The sequence below is a fragment of the Triturus cristatus genome, chromosome 7, assembly GCF_964204655.1.
Source record: "Triturus cristatus chromosome 7, aTriCri1.1, whole genome shotgun sequence".
NCBI lineage: Eukaryota > Metazoa > Chordata > Amphibia > Caudata > Salamandridae > Triturus > Triturus cristatus.
The window spans coordinates 1,875,082,076-1,875,102,839 of record NC_140590.1 but is presented as its reverse complement, the minus strand read 5'-3'; the positions used below and the strand labels follow the sequence as shown (position 1 = coordinate 1,875,102,839).

Below are 20,764 nucleotides of genomic sequence, written 5' to 3'. Positions count from 1 at the left end.
AGAGGCAGCCTGCAACAAGTCTCTGCTGCAAGGAGTGCAGTGCCAGACGGTGCACAGAGGCAGCTTGCAACAAGTGTCTGCTGCAAGGAGTGCAGTGCCAGACGGTGCACAGTGGCAGCCTGCAACAAGTGTCTGCTGCAAGGAGTGCAGTGCCAGACGGCGCACACAGGCAGCCTGCAACAAGTGTCTGCTGCAAGGAGTGCAGTGCCAGACGGTGCACAGAGGCAGCCTGTGCTATGCTCCGTGAACAGCCGGCTGCTTCAACGAGTGCCGACTGAAGAAAAGTGGCTGAAGATGAAGCAGTCTGTTTGGCCAGCAGTCAGGCACTATACACGGAGGGACGTGGAACATGTGCCGTCTTCCCCAAAAAACAGTACAACCAATGAGGGATTGTGGGCAAGTCACGTAATCTCCCTGTGCCTAAAGCAGAATGAACGTGCCCTTGTGCAATGTAAGTGCTATTTTTTTAAAGGGCTCCAATAGCTTCCGGTCGAGACTATATAGAAAACTGAAAAAAAGGAAAACATCACGTGAAAACGTACTCTGGAGCAAATGAGGCGGGAGGAGTAAAAGCGCAGAAGGGGAGGCTGATGCTAGCGGGTTGGAATGGAAAGCTGCAGCGAGTCTCTCTTTGCAGTTTCATATAACGTGAACTCGACCTTAGGGTTTCAGCGCTTTACATGAGCAATGGTTGCATTACAGATGGACGCATTCATTTTTAGGCAGTGGGAGATTGTGATTTGCCCAGAATCACAGGATGTTTGAGCCTCCGGCCAGCCTCAAGGCTGGGTCCCTGGCTTCATCATCCGCCACTCTAGTCATTAAGCCACATCTTTTCCCTTCTCTCATTCACGATGAGTGGCAACAAGGTATCAGCATCTGTTCTCCCCATTGTAATTAAAAATGGAACGTGAACGCCGTGTGTGTCAAAAAGAAAAAAAATGCCTTCGCGCAGCACGTTTGTTTAGGAGATTAGACAAAGTAATCACCGTGTTTTTCACAAAAAAATAAAGCGTGAATGCTGAGTGTGGTAAAAAAAATGACGTCAGCGGAGCGCATTTGTTTCTGAAGCAAGCTAATCAAAGTAACCAGTGTAAACAAAAATTCTGGCTATATTGATAATGGTGAAAAAAAGTAAACAACACGTAAAAACTTACTCTGGAGCAAATGAGTTTTGAAGGGCTCCAATAGCTTCCGGTCAAGACTACATAGAAAACTGAGAACAAGAAAAACAAGACAAGCCCGGCGGAGCGTGGCGCGCGCGCTTGGCGGGGGAGCGCATTCCAGGCGGGGGAGCGGACCCTTTGAAGTACGATGCCAAACGGATTTCATGGCGGCACGAGGCACGTGATTGTGCGCATGCTCGCCATGCAATCCACTTTTGGGAGCACTTTTGGGAGCCCCTTGTAGAGTCTCGCTGAGCGATTGCTTACGTGATAGCCAGGCGAGACCTAAAAACACTCGTGGAGGTGTCCTGCGCTCCTTATAGTAACTGCTGCATTGAGAGCACAGTCCCTAAGGCAGCACGAGCCGAACTGCAGGGACTTTTCACCCGCCCCGGGGTCTAACTGCACCGTCATGCCGCATAGCAGTTCAAAACTTTAAAAAAGGTAGAGTGTGTTCCGAGCCTGCGTGTTTTGTGTCTTTTAGTTGTATTGCTTCATTGTTCCTTTTTTTTTATATATAAAGCGGTGTTTAATTTCATTTATCTCACAGCAGGCTCACCTTTATTTTAGGATGGTGCCCTCAGCCTCCTCCACCTCTTCCGAGCAGACAAGCAAGGCGCAAATAGAGCAGGCTGCCTTGAATGGCTTCCGGCCGAACGGCCACATCAGCCTCTTCCACCTCTCTCGACTATCCGCTATGAATCACACCCACAGCAGGCAGGCAGGGCGCAAACAGAGCACGCTGCCTAAAAAGGCTCCTCCCCCTCCCCCCCCCCCCGCTGAAGGCAAGCGCTTTCATTTTAAATGTATGAGCCTAAGAGCGGCAGTCTGTTTGTAGGTATTACAGACTACCAACATTTGGGGGATATAATCTGTGACGTCACGCTATCTAATTGGGTTTATGCTACATTAGGCGCAATTACACAATTGTAGTAATGCCCATCTTACATTTGCAAATAGTGCCATGGATACCGCTCAGATGTTACCCCACCAGTTAGACAGTGGGGCAGATTTATGTTCCCTGGCGCATCCCTGCAAATCAGCAGGGATGCGCCAGGGAAGATGCGTCACGCAAGTTTGCCCTTGCACCACCGCAGATGCGCCGCATTTACAATGCGGTGCATCGTGGCGCAAGGACAAGCAGATGCGTGACGCATCTGCCGGCGTAAGGTTGGCGCATTGCTGGAGTTGCGTCGCAACCGCGACGCAGCTCCAGCAAGGCTCGGGGTGCCCCTATCCCTAACATGCTGCGTCAATCCATACGCCTGCTTCAAGCAGGCGCCGGGTTTTGACGCAGCATGGCCAGAAAAGTGACTGAGTGAAATCTTGTAGATTTCACTCAGCCACTTTTCGGAGGCGTTCCTGCGCCGGAACGCCCCCCCTGTGCAGGTACGCCCACATGTGGCGCAAGCTTTACAACGTGACGCAGCTCCCTAGATGCGTGACGTTGTAAATAACCCGCAGCATGGCGCTGGCTTTGCGCCGCCGCTGCGTCTCAAAAGTGACGCAACGCGGCGCAAAAGTGGCGCACGGGGCTTATAAATCTGCCCCAGTGTTTTTATACTGCGCCTGGCTTTCAATCACCACTCTTTTAAGCACTTTCCGCTGCTGATTAAGTTTTGCTGGAGGGGGCGGGGTAAAGCCGGGGCTGCTCGGTGGGTTTGTTTTGCTGGAGGGGGCGGGGTAAAGCCGGGGCTGCTCGGTGGGTTTGTTTTGTGGAGGGGGCGGGGTAAAGCCGGGGCTGCTCGGTGGGTTTGTTTTGCTGGAGGGGGCGGGGTAAAGACGGGGCTGCTCGGTGGGTTTGTTTTGCTGGAGGGGGCGGGGTAAAGCCGGGGCTGCTCGGTGGGTTTGTTTTGTGGAGGGGGCGGGGTAAAGCCGGGGCTGCTCGGTGGGTTTGTTTTGCTGGAGGGGGCGGGGTAAAGCCGGGGCTGCTCGGTGGGTTTGTTTTGTGGAGGAGGCGGGGTAAAGCCGGGGCTGCTCGGTGGGTTTGTTTTGTGGAGGGGGCGGGGTAAAGCCGGGGCTGCTCGGTGGGCTTGTTTTGTGGAGGGGGCGGGGTAAAGCCGGGGCTGCTCGGTGGGTTTGTTTTGCTGGAGGGGGCGGGGTAAAGCCGGGGCTGCTCGGTGGGTTTGTTTTGTGGAGGGGGCGGGGTAAAGCCGGGGCTGCTCGGTGGGTTTGTTTTGCTGGAGGGGGCGGGGTAAAGCCGGGGCTGCTCGGTGGGTTTGTTTTGTGGAGGGGGCGGGGTAAAGCCGGGGCTGCTCGGTGGGTTTGTTTTGTGGAGGGGGCGGGGTAAAGCCGGGGCTGCTCGGTGGGTTTGTTTTGTGGAGGGGGCGGGGTAAAGCCGGGGCTGCTCGGTGGGCTTGTTTTGTGGAGGGGGCGGGGTAAAGCCGGAGCTGCTCGGTGGGTTTGTTTTGCTGGAGGGGGCGGGGTAAAGCCGGGGCTGCTCGGTGGGTTTGTTTTGTGGAGGGGGCGGGGTAAAGCCGGGGCTGCTCGGTGGGTTTGTTTTGTGGAGGGGGCGGGGTAAAGCCGGGGCTGCTCGGTGGGTTTGTTTTGCTGGAGGGGGCGGGGTAAAGCCGGGGCTGCTCGGTGGGTTTGTTTTGTGGAGGGGGCGGGGTAATGCCGGGGCTGCTCGGTGGGTTTGTTTTGTGGAGGGGGCGGGGTAAAGCCGGGGCTGCTCGGTGGGCTTGTTTTGTGGAGGGGGCGGGGTAAAGCCGGGGCTGGGGCTGCTCGGTGGGTTTGTTTTGTGGAGGGGGCGGGGTAAAGCCGGGGCTGCTCGGTGGGTTTGTTTTGTGGAGGGGGCGGGGCTTGTTTTGTGGAGGGGGCGGGGTAAAGCCGGGGCTGCTCGGTGGGTTTGTTTTGTGGAGGGGGCGGGGTAAAGCCGGGGCTGCTCGGTGGGTTTGTTTTTCACCCACCATGCTCTGCTTTTACAAAACAGCAAAACGGACACAAATGGCTGTAGTTGCTTCTACCTTTTGTCTGCATGCCGTCAAGCTGTGCGTGAATCAGCTGCCGCCCGGTGTTCCGTCGGGCCCTCCTCCCAGGGGGGGCCCTGCGGAATCTGATGTGGACTGGTAAAACTTGGAGTATAGTTTCCATCACCCGACACTCGTAAGTTATTTGTTGCATGAACAGTCTTCTGTGCGCTCCCATACATTTGTTTCCAACCCAATAAATGTTGTGGCAGCAATCAGTTCACTTGACTACAAAAAAGTTTGAGCAGCGGCTTAGAGGAACGTGTATTTCTGTGGCAGAGGGGCACAGTGGTTGCGTGTAAGTGACTGAGGGGAAGTGACTGCCGGACCTCTGATTTATGGCAGCACTTAGTTAATTCTGTAAACAAACAACCACACTTTGCGCATTTGTATGTGATTTAATGTTACAGCCAAGCATAGCGGCCCTCCTTTGAAAGAAATTATTTATTTACTAAAAACCCCTCATAGACCCTTGGAAGCGTCCTAACTCACAAACTAATGCGTACATTATTTCACGCTTCACAACTTTATTTGCAAACAAGGGGGCATATCAACAACAACCGGCGATAATTATCGCTAAGCGCACTTAGCGCTAGGATAATTATTGCCGGCTAGCGTGGGTTTTTATCGCTATTAAGATAGCGTGCTATTAGCAACGCTTATCTCAATAGCGATAAAAATCCTCACGCTAAGAGGCTAACGTGAGATTATCGCTGGAAACCCAGCGATAATCACACGTTACCTTGTTGATAGGGACAGACAAACTTAGCCATGATATCCTCCTTCCATAGGATATCATGGCTAAGTCAGAAAAATTTAAATATTATGAGAGGGTAACTGTTCCTAAAAAAATGATTGTGTGTGCTCTCACGATGCGGTGTGGGGAATTCCTCCTTTTGTATATAGTGCCCTCACACACCCTTTCGAGTGTCTTGCTTCATCATGGGGCGTTGCTCCTCGTGGGGGTGGCGCTGCAGTCCCCCACGGGCCCCGCAAGAGGGCTCTTTGACGGAGATCTTTTGGTTGGAGACGCCGCAGTTGTGCATGGGGGTGTGTGGGCCTATCGGAAGGAAGGTGGGTGGTGCGTTTAAAAATTACTGGATAGAGTCCAAGACCTTTATTCACGGCTCTACCTAGCAAAAGGTTAAAATTAATAATCCTGGAGCTACTCTTGGAAAAAGAAATAAAAGAGGGCAGATTCTGGAAAGTAACTGCTGCTCTCAGGATAGTGAGTGGGGATCCTACTGGTGGGGGGTCAACATGTTTCGCGCTCACGGGTGGGTCCTTAAGGGATCCCAAATGCGCTTCGTCAGGACCTAAAAAAATTAAAAAGTGAGTGAAAGTGTTTGTGGATATTCAAAAGAACAGGTTTCTGTAAAGTGTAGTTCTGTAAACCTGTTGTACCTCAGTAGTAAGGTGAGAAAAATACCAGAAGTAAAAAAGCAGCGTTAACCGCGGTTAGCGCTGCTTTTTTTGTCTCTAACAGGGTTAGCGACATTCTTGATAATAGGAGAAATGTCGCTTAGCGACATTTCTCCTATTATTTTACTCTGGAACGCCCCCTTTGCATCTCATTAGAGATGCAAGGGGAAGCGTAGAGTAAAAGGGTGCTAACATGCAAATTTGCGTGTTAGCACCCTGTTGTTGATAGGGTGCTAGTTTTATCTCTGCTTTTTTGGCTTTTAAAGCCCAAAAAGCAGAGATAAAGCCCTTGTTGATATGCCCCAACATAACTAAAATAAGAAGCCTTTGCGTAGCTGTGTATTTGGAATGTTTCTGCTGCCGTGTACTTATTTTGCACTTCTTTCAGAGAGAAAGCGTGACCATTTTCTTTCTGCATGAAGGGCCTAGGCGTACCAAGGGGCATATCAACAAAAACCGGCGATAATTATCTCTAAGCGCACTTAGCGTGAGGATAATTATCGCCGGCTAGCGTGAATTTTTATTGCTGAGATAGCGTGCTATTAGCAACGCTTATCTCAATAGCGATAAAAATCTACACGCTAAGTGGCTAACTTGAGATTATCGCTGGAAACCCAGAGATAATCTCACGTTAGTTTGTTGATAGGGACAGACAAACTTAGCCATGATATCCTCCTTCCATAGGATATCATGGCTAAGTCAGAAAAATACCAGACGTAAAAAAGCAGCGTTAACCGCGGTTAGCGCTGCTTTTTTTTGTCTCTAACAGGGTTAGCGACATTCTTGATAATAGGAGAAATGTCGCTTAGCGATATTTCTCCTATTATTTTAGTCTGGAACGCCCCCTTTGCATCTCATTAGAGATGCAAGGGGAAGCGTAGAGTAAAAGGGTGCTAACATGCGAATTTGCGTGTTAGCACCCTGTTGTTGATAGAGCGCTAGTTTTATCTCTGCTTTTTTGGCTTTTAAAGCCAAAAAAGCAGAGATAAAGCCCTTGTTGATATGCCCCCAAGTGTGTTGCACTATCTCCCTCCCCCTCCCGACATGCTTTGCCCGCATTGAGCAGACTCCGGCATCCCGTGCGTCTACACTATATTAAAGAGTAGGGTCACCAGAGGGCACGGGGTCACGTGGAGCACTATGTCCCAGCCCTGGGCTGCACTTTTGTAGCCAGTGCAGTCTGCTGCTCGACGTCCAGTTAAGTCAAATTAATTGAGCGAAAAGGACATTAAAACTAGTCATGTAGTGCACTGATGTCACAGAAGTGGTTTCAGTCTCAATCCGTGTGCGCCCCTCGGCTACAGTCGGTAGATGTCACCGATGAAGAATGTTTGACCTGCAGTTAAGAGACAGAGCAGGCTACTTGTTAACAGTAATCCACTTAGAAGGTCCCAAAGGCGAGACCTATTGGCTGTGCCAATGCTTGTTTGATGTCAGAGGCCCGAGTCTTGATGCTCTCCTGAGTTTGCCGGCAGGGAGGGGAGCACCACATGGGCTGGCAATCTGTGTTGTATTTTTCTGCCCCCCGACACCCCCTTGCAACAGTAGGCACCAGAGAAGTGTGTTGTTGGAACCACACACAACCAGTAACTCAGACGTCCAAGCAGGTCCATTATGTTTTGCTGCCTCTGTTGGGGCCTCACACATCCTGTTTGGGCTGGCTCCCACGTTATTTATATATTTCCCTCAGTCGTCATTGCTTTATTTTGCTCGCGAGAAAGTGCAACTCATAGTTGTTGAAATGTCACTCATAATTAAACTGAAATTATGAAAATTTCACACATAGCAATTTGACTATTGGCATTGCAAATGACAATGCCTTTTATTTATGTGCACTTTGTACTTCTAGTCGTTGTTTGCAGGTTTTCAAAACACATTAATAAAAGGCATTGTCATTTGCAATGTCAATAACTCAAAATCTCGCAAATGCGAGACCAATTGCATTGCAAATGCTTGTTACACAATACTGTATAAACGTACATAGCATTAGAGCTCTGAAAGTAACTGCAGATTAGCTCAGAATACACAAAGCATCTTTACTGCTGTCCTACAAACAACCCCCAGAGGTGAAGCAAGCTTGTGCTATGTGCAACATTGACCCAGTGCCAAATCCAGACACCAAGTATGTGCAATGTGCTGAGTGCAGCTGCCCACTGGAGTCAAAGGACCGGGTGCATCTGTCCTCTCTCTCCTTCCTCTCTCAGCCCCTCCCAGGCTCTGCCTCCATCTTACTTTGTCTTTTTAGAACCACAAGTGCAAGTTTTCCACAAGCGGTGCAGGCTCTGGCAAACCTGAACTACTTTCAGAGTTCGTTCTGGTCTGTCCTAGAGCAGAGGTGAATTTGAATATATGGAAGGTGGGGGCCTGCAAAAAACACATTCAAAACAAGCACTGCTCTGTGCAAGTCTTGAAATTAAATGTAAATGTCCAGAACAATCTATTTTTTAATTCAAAAATCAAATGTGCTTTGAGAAAGTTAAAAGGTAAATTTCTCTCACCTTTGTGGAGACACAGAGTCTCTCTCAGATGAGGCTGCAAATCTCTCCATGGAGAGGAATCTTCTGTTCCAGGCTCATTCCTCACCCTGGGGCAGCTCTGTCCAGGGAGATGTCCTTGTCTGTCATGAAGGTTGTACTGGGAAACTGGTACAGAGGAGGGAGAGGCAGGTACAGGGAGACAGAGAGAGGGGAGAGGGAGAGAGAGAGACAGAGAGAGGGAGGGAGAGAGAGACAGGTTCAGAGAGATGGAGCAAGGGAGGAGGGAGAGAGGGACAGGTACAGAGAGAGAGAGGGAGAGAAAGGTACAGAGAGATGGAGGGAGGGAGTGAGGGAGAGAGAGAGAGGGACAGGTGCAGAGTGATAGAGGGAAGGAGGAGGGAGAGACAGGTACAGAGAGATAGAGGAAGGGAGGGAGGGGGGAGAGACAGGTACAGCGAGATAGAGAGAGGGAGAGAGCGGTACAGAGAGATGGAGCAAGGGAGGAGTGAGAGACACGTACAGAGAGATAGAGGAAGGGAGGGAGAGAGAGAGACAAGTCAGAGAGGAGCCAGGGAAGAGGGATAGACAGGTACAGAGAGATGGAGGGAGAGAAATGTACAGAGAGATGGATGGAGGAAGGGAGGGAGTGAGAGAGAGAGAGACAGGTACAGAGAAATGGAGGGAGGAAGAGACAAGTACAGAGAGATGAAGGGAGGAGGAAGAGACAGTACAGAGAGATAGAGGGAGGGAGAGACAGGTACCGAGAGACAGGTACAGAGAGAAGGAAGAAGGGAAGAGGGAGAGACAGGTACAGAGATATGGAGGAGGGAGAGAGAAAGAGGAAGGGAGGAGGGAGAGAGGCATAGAGAGATGGAGGGATGAGAAAGAGATAGGTACAGATAGAGTAATGCAGGAGGGAGAGACAGGTACAGAGAGATAGAGAGAGGGAGGAGGGAGAGGGAGGTATTGAGAGAACAAGGGAGGGAGGAGAGAGGGACGAGTACAGAGCAATGGAGGGAGGAGGGAGAGACAGGCACAGAGAGATGGAGGGAGAGAAATGTACAGAGAGATGGATGGAGGGAGGGAGGGAGGGAGAGAGAGAGAGACAGGTACAGAGAGATGGAGGGAGGAAGAGACAAGTACAGAGAGATGAAGGGAGGAGGAAGAGACAGTACAGAGAGATAGAGGGAGGGAGAGACAGGTACCGAGAGACAGGTACAGAGAGAAGGAAGAAGGGAAGAGGGAGAGACAGGTACAGAGAGATGGAGGAATGGAGGAGGGAGAGAGAAAGAGGAAGAGGAAGGGGGGAGGGAGAGAGGCATAGAGAGATGGAGGGATGAGAAAGAGATAGGTACAGATAGAGTAATGCAGGAGGGAGAGACAGGTACAGAGAGATAGAAAGAGAGAGAGAGGGAGGAGGGAGAGGGAGGTATTGAGAGAACAAGGAAGGGAGGAGGGAGGGACGAGTACAGAGCAATGGAGGGAGGGAGGAGGGAGAGACAGGCACAGAGAGATGGAGGGACAGACGGAGGGAAGAAGGGGAGAAAGAGAAAGGAATTAAGAAGTGAAAGGGAGTTGGCCGAGAAACAGTGGAAGTGAGAGAGAATGGAAGTCAGAGAAGAAGAGAAAGAGAAAGCAAGAGGAGTCCAGATCAACCTGATAAAGTGGTTCATGCAACAAAGTGTTGAAATGTTTGATGGGATCTGAGAGTGACCCCCCTTTGTGCCATGAGTATCCAGTGGCGGCTCCTCCGCTAAGGCGGAGGAGCGTTGCCCCTCTACTCTAAAGGAAAACTAAAACGATGATAACATATCATAATTATCATTTTAGTTTTCAGTGACTCTCGGGCGGGGCTGGCCGGAGCAGGTACAGGAGTTGTTTGCACTCCTTAAGTGCGCTAGACTGCTTGGCCGGCCCGCTTGGGTTGGCCTAACAGTCATGCGCACTTTGTATCTTCTCCACCAGGCTGATTACTCAGCCTGGTGAGGAACGTGCAAAGGCTCCCTGTCCCCGTCGGTCAGACCAATCACAACTCTGCATTGCAGCCCAGGTGCTTCCTTCTGGTTCCTGCTGCCGGACCCGGGACAGGAAGAAGAGGACAGAGGAGAGGTGGCGGCCGGCCATCACAGGTAAGTGTTTTTTTACTTTTTTCATCCCCCCTACCCTACCACGCCTCGCCACCCGGGTCCGGTAGCAGCCGCTACTGTAAGTATCACACATTAGAGTTAGAAATTATCATTCAAAGAGATTCACTTTTTGTAAATGATGTTTTAAACACTACATTATAGTCAGGCCTTATTTTTGTCAATGACACTCTGACACACAACCCTCTGTGTGTGTCTTTGCACAGCTGGAGATAGAAGTGCTGTCCACAGTAACACAAGAGCATCAGCAGTGGGGGAGGTACCACAGACCAGGGGATGAAGGACTGTGAGGGATGTGAGCCTGAACAGTCTAGTACATACAACACAACATGTTAGGAATATATTTACATGTGAGAGTGTGAGGTGGGAGGGGTGTGAGGCAGGGGCGTACCGACCAAGCGTGCAGCAGGTGCAGTGGCACTGGGGCCTGGGGCTGTGAGGGATGTGACCTCCAACAGTCTAGTACACTACAACATGACATGTTAAGAACATATTTACATATCAGAGTGTGAGGTGGAAGGGTTTGAGGCAGGGGCGTACCTACCAAGTGTGCAGCAGGTGCAGTGGCACCGGGGCACAGGGCTGTGAGTGATGTGAGCTTGAACCGTCTAGTACAACACAACATGACATGCTAGGAACATATTCACATGTGTGAGTGTGAGGTGGGAGGGGTTGAGGCAGGGGCGTACCCACCAAGCGTGCAGCAGGTGCAGTGTCACTGGGGCCCGGGGCTGTGAGGGATGTGAGCTTGAACAGTCTAGTACAATACAACATGACATGCTAGGAACATATTTACACGTGAGAGTATGAGGTGTGAGGGGTGTGAGGCAGGGGTGTACCTACCAAGCATGCAGCAGGTGTAGTGGCATGGGGCCCAGGGTTGTGAAGGGCCAAGTGTGCAGCAGGTGTAGTGGCACTGGGCCCAGGGCTGTGATGATGTGAGCTTAAACAGTCCATTACAATTCAGCATGACATGTTAGGAGCATATTTACATGTGAGAGAGTGAGGTGGGAGGGTGTGAGACAGGAGCGTACCTACCAAGCGTGCAGCAGGTGCAGTGGCACTGGGGCCTGGGGCTGTGAGGGGCCCACTGCACCACAATTGTAGCTGCTTTAGAGCTCTTGGCATCTATGATCCAACACTGGTATGAGGCACTACTACCCAAGACTAAATCATATCTGTGTCTACAACCCCTGTCCTCACTTACAGCATCTACACTCCCAGAGTGACGCTCACTAACATGGCTGAAGTTGCTGAACCCTAACACACATGAAGGCCAGTCCATGCCACACTGGATCTATCTGTCCACTAAAAGTAAGAGAAGCTGTTTACCTGGAGGGAGGCACAGAGAAGTTTTCAGAAGAGAGCGTGGAGGATGCTGGGAAGACCTTGGACAATCTCCAGCCTCATCTCTGAGGCCAGCACAGCTCTGCACCCTGGGTCGGTAGAATACTGCTCTCTCCACTGCAGGGGCGAGGAACCGGAAGAGAGGGAAGGTGGAGAGAAGAGAAAGGGAGAGAGAGATAGAGAGAGAGAGAAAGAGAGAGAGAGGGAGAGGTTGAGGGAGAGAAAACAAAGAGGAGAGATTAATGGAGGAAGGAAGGGTGAATTTCTTTTACTCTCCAAACTGCAGGGCCCTAATTTTCTTCCAGTCACAATAACCAAGCGCTTGTTCAGCACTTTCCACCCTTGAATACAGCAGTAACACAGTTTTAAACATGTGTGGCTTCAATTCTCCTTTAAAACTATGGGGCATATTTACAATGCCCCTGCAGCACTTTTACACCACCAGAGCGTCACTTTTGTGAAACTCCGGAGGTGCTATGTTCCGGCCCATATCTGCAAGGCCACGCACAGCCACCCTGCATGGCTTTTCATCATGTTGTAAATATGGAGCAAGGCAATGCCTTACTCTGCGTGGAAGGGGCGTTCCATGGGTGTTGCTGTGGGTGTTCCCATGCAACACCGATGCTTTTTGACACTGCCCCAGATTTACACATAGTGTAAATCTGTGGCAGCGCCAAAACTAACGCCTTCCAAAGCAGGAGTAACCAGGAGAAATGTTTCCACATGTGCCGCATTCTGCAACACACGTAGAACGAGGAAAACACCTCCTCTGATTGTTTTTGTGCAGGAAGGTAGCTCACCCCTTCCCACCCCCAAGAACTGGCCAAACTACTGTACACCAACCCAACAGCTAGGGTTACGATAGGTTGCCATATATCAAGCCCAATAAAGATGCAGAGAGGCACTCAACAGGGTTGTCCCTTGTCCCTGCTCCTGTTCTCCCTGGTGATGGAGCCTTTAGCCCACCTTCTGTGTGCAGAGGGTCAACAATGGGGTATACCCCTCAGAGATGGCACACACTCTGTTCCGCTCTATGCGGATGACATGCTCCTCTACTTTAACAACCTGCATGCAGTACCACCAACCTTTAAATAACTGCTTACCTGCTGTGCTACGGTGCCGCGTCCCAAAATAAATTGGGCCATGTCTTGCCTTTTCCCACTTAAGGCTAAGACACCTGACCCAGCACTCCACATCAGCGGCGTCCAATTGGATTGGCACCCACACATGTTCCGATACCTGGATATACGTATTCATCATCTATCCCCGGACCTTCTGGATGATAACTTGGTCCATGCTGTGTTTGCTTTACCTGTGCAAATAAAGTTCTAGCAGACCAGGCTGCTCTCGGTTGTGGACCGAGGGGCCCTCATGAAGATAATTATGCTGCTGTGTCTTCTGTATTATTTTGCCAGCTGCCCTTATACACTCCCAAGCCCTTATTTTTATCCGTAGAATGCTAAGTGGGTGAATTTATATAGCACAATACTCACTGTAGGGTGGCCACCCTAAACTCCCACTCCCAGCGGACCGCGGTGAACTGGGCATGCCCAACTCTGAACACTACTACATGGCCTCGCAACTACAATAGGAGGGACACTGGTTTGCTGGATGCCAATTGGGGGATCTTGTGACTGTCCTCCCTCTGTGGGGTTCTGGAAAGCTTGTTCTACACTTTTCACCCGAAGGCGCCACTGCCGTATGCGATCCTGCTTCAGGTTGCTTGTCTTTGCTTCAGTATGCCCCTTTTTCCCACTCGATTGGTGACACTTTACGCCCCTGTGCTTCCCCTGCTTGGCATGATACAGGGAGCCACAGTGAGTCCCCTCAGGGAACTGGACCCTGGCATGCGGTGTGCGTACACAGTGTCGGTGATTTACACCTGGACGGGATCGTCATACCCATACAGGAGCTCCTTGCGGACTCTGAGCCTCCACCAGAACAGTTCCCATTATACACTTCCTTTATTCGATTATTGAGAGAGAGTTGGGGAGACATACAACAGGAGCGTCTGCAACACCTTGCAATTCAATTTGTGATCCTTGAACCGAGATCAATGTGCCTTGTATTCCTTGGGAGTGTCATACTCCAACCTGTGTGCCTAGTTTTACTTTGGGAGTGTCATACTCCAACCTGTGTGCCTTGTATTCCTTGGGAGTGTCATACTCCAACCTGTGTGCCTTGTATTCCTTGGGAGTGTCACACTCCAACCTGTGTGCCTTGTATTCCTTGGAAGTGTCATGCTCCAACCTGTGTGTCTTGTATTCCTTGGGAGTGTCATACTCCAACCTGTGTGTCTTGTATTCCTTGGGAGTGTCATACTCCAACCCTTGTGCCTTGTATTCCTTGGGAGTGTCATGCTCCAACCTGTGTGCCTTGTATTCCTTGGAGTGTCATGCTCCAACCTGTGTGCCTAGTTTTACTTTGGGAGTGTCATGCTCCAACCTGTGTGCCTTGTATTCCTTGGGAGTGTCATGCTCCTACCTGTGTGCCTTGTATTCCTTGGGAGTGTCATGCTCCAACCTGTGTGCCTTGTATTCCTTGGGAGTGTCATGCTCCTACCTGTGTGCCTTGTATTCCTTGGGAGTGTCATGCTCCAACCTGTGTGCCTTGTATTCCTTGGGAGTGTCATGCTCCAACCTGTGTGCCTTGTATTCCTTGGGAGTGTCATACTCCAACCTGTGTGCCTTGTATTCCTTGGAAGTGTCATACTCCAACCTGTGTGCCTAGTTTTACTTTGGGAGTGTCATACTCCAACCTGTGTGCCTTGTATTCCTTGGGAGTGTCATACTCCAACCTGTGTGTCTTGTATTCCTTGGGAGTGTCATACTCCAACCTGTGTGCCTTGTATTCCTTGGAAGTGTCATGCTCCAACCTGTGTGCCTTGTATTCCTTGGGAGTGTCATGCTCCAACCTGTGTGGCTTGTATTCCTTGGGAGTGTCATACTCCAACCTGTGTGCCTAGTTTTACTTTGGGAGTGTCATGCTCCAACCTGTTTGCCTTGTATTCCTTGGGAGTGTCATGCTCCAACCTGTGTGCCTTGTATTCCTTGGGAGTGTCATGCTCCAACCTGTGTGCCTTGTATTCCTTGGGAGTGTCATGCTCCAACCTGTGTGCCTTGTATTCCTTGGGAGTGTCATGCTCCAACCTGTGTGCCTTGTATTCCTTGGGAGTGTCATGCTCCACCCTGTGTGCCTAGTACTCCTTGGGAGTGTCATGCTCCAACCTGTGTGCCGTGTATTCCTTGGGAGTGTCATACTCCAACCTGTGTGTCTTGTATTCATTGGGAGTGTCATGCTCCAACCTGTGTGCCTTGTATTCCTTGGGAGTGTCATGCTCCAACCTGTGTGCCTTGTATTCATTGGGAGTGTCATACTCCAACCTGTGTGCCTTGTATTCCTTGGGAGTGTCATGCTCCAACCTGTTTGCCTTGTATTCCTTGGGAGTGTCATACTCCAACCTGTGTGTCTTGTATTCCTGGGGAGTGTCACACTCCAACCTGTGTGTCTTGTATTCCTTGGGAGTGTCACACTCCAACCTGTGTGCCTAGTATTCCTTGGGAGTGTCATGCTCCAACCTGTGTGCCTTGTATTCATTGGGACTGTCATACTCCAACCTGTGTGCCTTGTATTCCTTCGGAGTGTCATGCTCCAACCTGTGTGCCTTGTATTCCTTGGGAGTGTCATGCTCCAACCTGTGTGCCTTTAATCCTTGGGAGTGTCATGCTCCAACCTGTGTGCCTTGTATTCCTTCGGAGTGTCATACTCCAACCTGTGTGTCTTGTATTCATTGGGAGTGTCATGCTCCAACCTGTGTGTCTTGTATTCATTGGGAGTGTCATGCTCCAACCTGTGTGCCTTGTATTCCTTGGGAGTGTCATGCTCCAACCTGTGTAACTTTGGGAGTGCCAGAAACTCCAACTCACGTTTCGAGTATGCTCTTGGGAGTGCCAGTCACTCCAACCTATGTTCTGAGTTTTACCCTGGGCGTGTCAGAGGCTCACCCTCGAGGATCTCAGAGATTTCTATTTTGTGAACCTGGTCATGCCGCACCTAGAAGAAGCATGTAAGTGAACGTTACTAAAGTTTATGCAATGACACTGTATAGGAAAGCCTGCTAGTGTACTGATGAGAGCTTTGTAACAATGGGGTAACCCAGTATCCCTCAGAACCTGGGCGATAGTATGTCAAAGAGACAATGGTTCTGTCGGGTTAAAAAAGCCTCTTTACACCATTTAGCACAAGTCATACGTTATTCAAAATATGCAATCAGGCATATGCAACACACAAAACCTGTGGGGTATTCTGAGATTTTTTATATATAGATTGCGTCACTCATATATATCCCCAAAATCAAGTGGTGCTCAGTGATAAGGTCCGTGATATGTACAAAGTGCTTTAAAACCTTGAAAAAATTCTGATGGCCAGAAGACAAGTATTTATAGTAGATCTGCGAACTGAATCAGTTAGTTTTTCGCAGGCTCTGGTAACTGGTCCAGGGGATAGTGTCGACGTTTCAACCCAGATACTGCACTACTATACAGATCTACTATAAGTACTTGTCTTCTGGCCATCAGAATGTTTTCAACGTTTTAAAGCACTTTCTACATATCACGCACTATATCACTGAGCACCACTTGTCACCGTGTCACAAATTGTATTTCACTTTGTACTTTGACAGCCTTTCAAAATGATTTTGGGTATATATATGAATGACGACAGAACCATTGTTTCAGTGTACTGATGAGGCCAGGGTTGAGTTCACGAAGTGACCAAAAAACTACACATAGTTCCGCAAGCGACTGATTGCAATCGCTTGCTCCGTTCGCGCTGGTTTTTAGCCCCAGGTGTTTGTCCCGCGCTGTAAAATCAGCACAAACTGCATCACGGGCAGCGCAAGAGGGCGTTGCTTCTTTCTGCCACTCGAGCGGCAGCTTCCGCAACGTGAATGGAAGATTTCTCAACGCGAGTGCTAGTGATCATCCGCAACTGCCCGCGTTGAGAAATCTCGCTGGGAAGTGGTCAACCGTTGGATTTTCCTCACTCGCCAACTTAAAATTGGTGAGCGCAAGCAAGGAAAAAATTCTGCTCCATGGAATGTAGTTTTTGGGAACTCCGCAAGCTCCGTGGTGCGCGGAGTGCGAAAAACTCCACAAACTCTGTGAACAGAGGGGAGTTCACCACCCAGGCCTAGTACTGATGCTAAATGCTTTTTCTTGTTGCTTCCAGTGTAGTGCGTCTTCACAACACCAGACATTCCTACCTTCGCAAACACAGAAGGTTTCAAGAGAGACACATCCTGTTAAGCAGTGTGCATCATTGCGGAGCAGATCCGGAACCGCAAGTCTCTTTTTTCTTATTTTGTCCATACCCCCTTTCCCTCGCAGACGGGTGCATGTTTTAGGAGTCTCATCCCTGGATCTCGTGCTTTTCTGAGAGGGATAGGAGGTCCAGCATCAATTCCAGTGTTGTCTCCAGGATTTGGACCAGGTGCATGACACTCTGCTCCAACAGAGAGAGAATGGCAGGCAATAATAGCTTACCCTACTCTAGTTTACCGCAATTCCTGCTTTAAATTAATATATATTACACAGAGCTTATTTAACTCCCCACAAAATCAATTGATATTTTAACCGCACGGATGCAACCTGTCCTCATTGCCATACCCAGACGCAGATTTCCTACATATGTTGTGGACCTGCCCGTCACTGATCGGATATTGAGTGGAAGTTACAACACATCTGACATGGTACATGGACCCCAGCATAGTGCACACCGGGGAAGCGTGTTTGCTGGGTTTATACGACGTACCAAGAGAAATAGGGCTGTGACACACTTCGGGGACCTGGACCTTCTCATAGAAAAATACCTGCTCACCCACAAGTGGAAAGTAGCAAACCCCCCCCCCCACACCCCCCACACTCCATGGTGTCCTGGGTGCAGGTGGAAAGTAAAGCCTTACATAGAGAGAAAGCAAAAGGTCTCTGCAAACACCCCATCTCTGATAGCTGGGAGGATCTCCTGGAGAAACTCTCTGAAGGTCTCCAATCTGGAGAAGAACCCTCCCAGTAATCTCTGTGGGCTGTGCCCCCATTGCACAGCGCCCTCTACCGGCGGCAGGGCCCCTGCCTGACTGCAGCGTTTTCTATACACAACCCCGTGTACACCCTTGTTTGATCAAAGCTGTCACATCACTGCCTCTGTCACATATAGTGCTTGCAGGATCGTTTTGTTTATTGCAGTCGCGATTCGCTGTTCCATTGTGTCTCTGGCATCAGTTAGCGTCGCCTGTGCCTAGGCGCACTCCTTTATGTACCCCCAACCTTGTCGGGGGGTTACAATTGTTTCTCTTCTTTACAATCCTGAACTGTTTAAACTGTTTCAACTGCTTCATTGTTTAGTAGTCAGTTATGACAATCACACTGTTTATGCTGAAGAATATGTTTTAGCCTAACAATGACTTTGTAAATGTTAAACTGACAATAAAAAATATAATATCAAATTAAGAAAAACTAATAAAAAACCTAGCAGTTGCTAAATTCCAATTGAATATAAAGATAGACCTTTTGGCGTTGCTAATGCTTGTTGTATGCAGTGTTTTTTGGTCCAGCTGATGACTTCTTTTCTCCATGTTTAGTTTTACCTTGAGACTGAGCTAACTTTCTAGCTGAACCTGAACCTTTAATACAAGTAAAGAGGTGTGTTAGGTCGGCTGCCCTCAGCCATTGGTTGTTGTGTGTGTCACTCACAGGCTGGGCAGCCATTGTTTTGTGCATCTCTAGCTCACGACGTATGGAGTATCACCTGTGTTGGGGCATATGTTAATGTCATTGGTACATTAAGTGAACGAGTGAGTAAAGAGAGGGGAAGATTTTCCTTTACTTCTACTGACTACACTTGTTCTATTTCACATGATCAATATATCCACTATTTCTTTTCATTTGGAGTTTTTCTAATAAAGTCTAAGGTAGAGAGGCCCTTTCACATGTCATGGGGGGTCTTAGGGTGTCTGAAAGTCAGCTCCACACTTCTTACCCAGACGGTAGAGCACGATGTTTATGAATGTGTTGACTACAATCATCACTCCCAAGGTTATCGCCTGCTTCCTTAAACGAGGGATCTCATCGCCACCTGGAAAAGGAATCACAGAATCCTGTGTTTAATTTTACGTATCATATCATAGGATGCCTTGTAATATCCTCAGTTAGTGTGTCAAGTCACTCCCATGAATGTCAGTGTGCATGAGGACTGGTCACTGAGTCTCTGTGGGTACCAAGACTGGTCACTGAGTTTCAGTGTTTGCCAAGACTGGTCACTAAGTCTCAGTGTGTGCCAAGATGGTTACAGAGTCTTAGTTTGTACCAAGACTAGTCACTGAGTCTCGGTGTGTGCCAAGATTGGCCACTGAGTCTCCGCGTGTGCCATGGCTGGTCACTGAGTCTCAGTATGTGCCAAAACTGGTCACTGAGTCTCAGTGTATGCCAAGACTGGTCACTGAGTCTCAGTGTGTGCCAAGACTGGTCACTGAGTCTCCATGTGTGCCAAAACTGGTCACTGGGTCTCAATTTGTGCCAAGACTGGCCACTGAGTCTTGATGTGTGCCAAGACTGGTCACTGAGTCTCAGTGTTTGCCAAGACTGGTCATTAAGTCTCAGTGTTTGCCAAGTCTGATCACTGAGTCTCAGTGTGTGACAAGACTGGACAGTTGAGTCTCGGTTTGTACCAAGACTAGTCACTGAGTCTCGGTGTCTGCCAAGATGGGTCACTGAGTCTCAGTGTGTGCCATGAATGGCCCTTGACTCTCTGTGTTTGCCAAGACTGTTCACTGAGTTTCAGTGGGTACCAAGACTTTTCACTGAGTTTCAGTGTGTGGCAAGACTGATCACTGACTCTCAGTGTGAGCCTAGACTGATCACTGACTCTCAGTGTGTGCCAAGATGGTAAGTGGCTTTACTTATTTGTCAAGATCAACCAGTGGCTCTCAGGATATGCCAAGCTTAAACAATGAATCTGAGTGTGCACCAAGACTGTTCAGTGTGCATTTGCTCCAGGCAAAAAATCTGTGAGGAAAGGAGAGTGACCCTTAGTGTATGTGCCAAGGCTGGAAGTAAGTCTCAGTTTGATGCAAGACATGTCAGTGACTCTGTGTGGCTCCGGAGACTGTCTAGAGACCCTCAGTGCATGCCACATCTGGACTGAAACTTACTGTATGTACCAAGTCTGTATTGTGCCGCACTGCATGATCCTTATCCAGCTGCCACTTACTGCGCATATAAGGCTGGACTGTGGCTCTCTCTATGTACCATGTGTTGACGGTTGCTAATTGTGCATGCAAAAGCTGAACTGTCTATCAATGTGTGTAAAATGTTATCATGGACACTCAATTCGTGTCAAGGCTGACCAGAGAGATTTGGTGTTTTTCAAAGCTGGACAATCTGTGCTGGTGTGCATGTCTGGGCACCAATGCTGAGTATAGCCTCTTAGTGTGTGCCAATGCTGGCCATCGCCTCTCAGTGTGTACCAATGCTGGGCATCGTCACTCAGTTTATGCCAGTGTACACCATGCCCTCTCAGTGTGCATTAATGCTGACCCTCACTTCTCAGTATATTCCAGTGTCCATCGTAGCCTCTCAGTTTATGCCAGTGCTTTCCATGCCCTCTCAGTGTGTGCCAGTGTTCACCATGCTCTCATAATGTGCATCAATGCTGGCCATTTCCTCTGTGAGTGCCAGTGTACACCATAGGCTCTCATAGTGTGTCAGTGCTGGCCATTGCTTCTTAGTGTGTGTCCGTGTGCACCAATGCTGACCAGTCCCTCTCAGTGAGTGCCATTGCTGCCCACTGATTGTCAGTGTGTGCCAAGAATGAGTCGCTGTCTCATTGTGCATCAAGACTAGTGACTAATTGTCAGTGGATGTGCATTAAAATATCAAATATAGAAATCTTGACCTGCACAAAATAGCAGCTAACAACATACAGATTGCATGTGTGTTGCGGAGCTCAGCACGGGTCCTAATGATTGGGGTCCTTCTGAGTTTGAGTATAGGACCTCACGCTGGAAGTGTATGCTTCCACTACAAATCCTCTATACAGCACAAACTCACCTCTGCAGCATAGTGCAAATCTGTGCATCGTGCAAGGCAGCCTAATGAGAGCACCAGAGCGGATACGACAGCAGCAGCAGGTCAGTCTTAGCAGATACAACTCTGCACTGTTTTATTTCTTCTCACCTGTGCAAC

The 20,764-nt window shown here is 49.4% G+C and overlaps 1 protein-coding gene across 1 annotated transcript in view; it reads right to left on the bottom strand.

The window, feature by feature from the left end:
- Window positions 1-20,764, bottom strand: part of LOC146813577 (zinc-binding protein A33-like) — a 114,636-nt gene that overhangs the window by 93,125 nt on the left and 747 nt on the right. Inside the window, exons 2-4 of the mRNA XM_085614775.1 lie at window positions 18,561-18,656; window positions 11,511-11,642; window positions 8,056-8,199 (exon numbers count right to left, since the gene is read on the bottom strand). Of these exons, the coding sequence (XP_085470901.1) occupies window positions 8,056-8,199; window positions 11,511-11,642; window positions 18,561-18,656 (372 nt within the window). The remainder of the gene's footprint in view (window positions 1-8,055; window positions 8,200-11,510; window positions 11,643-18,560; window positions 18,657-20,764) is intronic.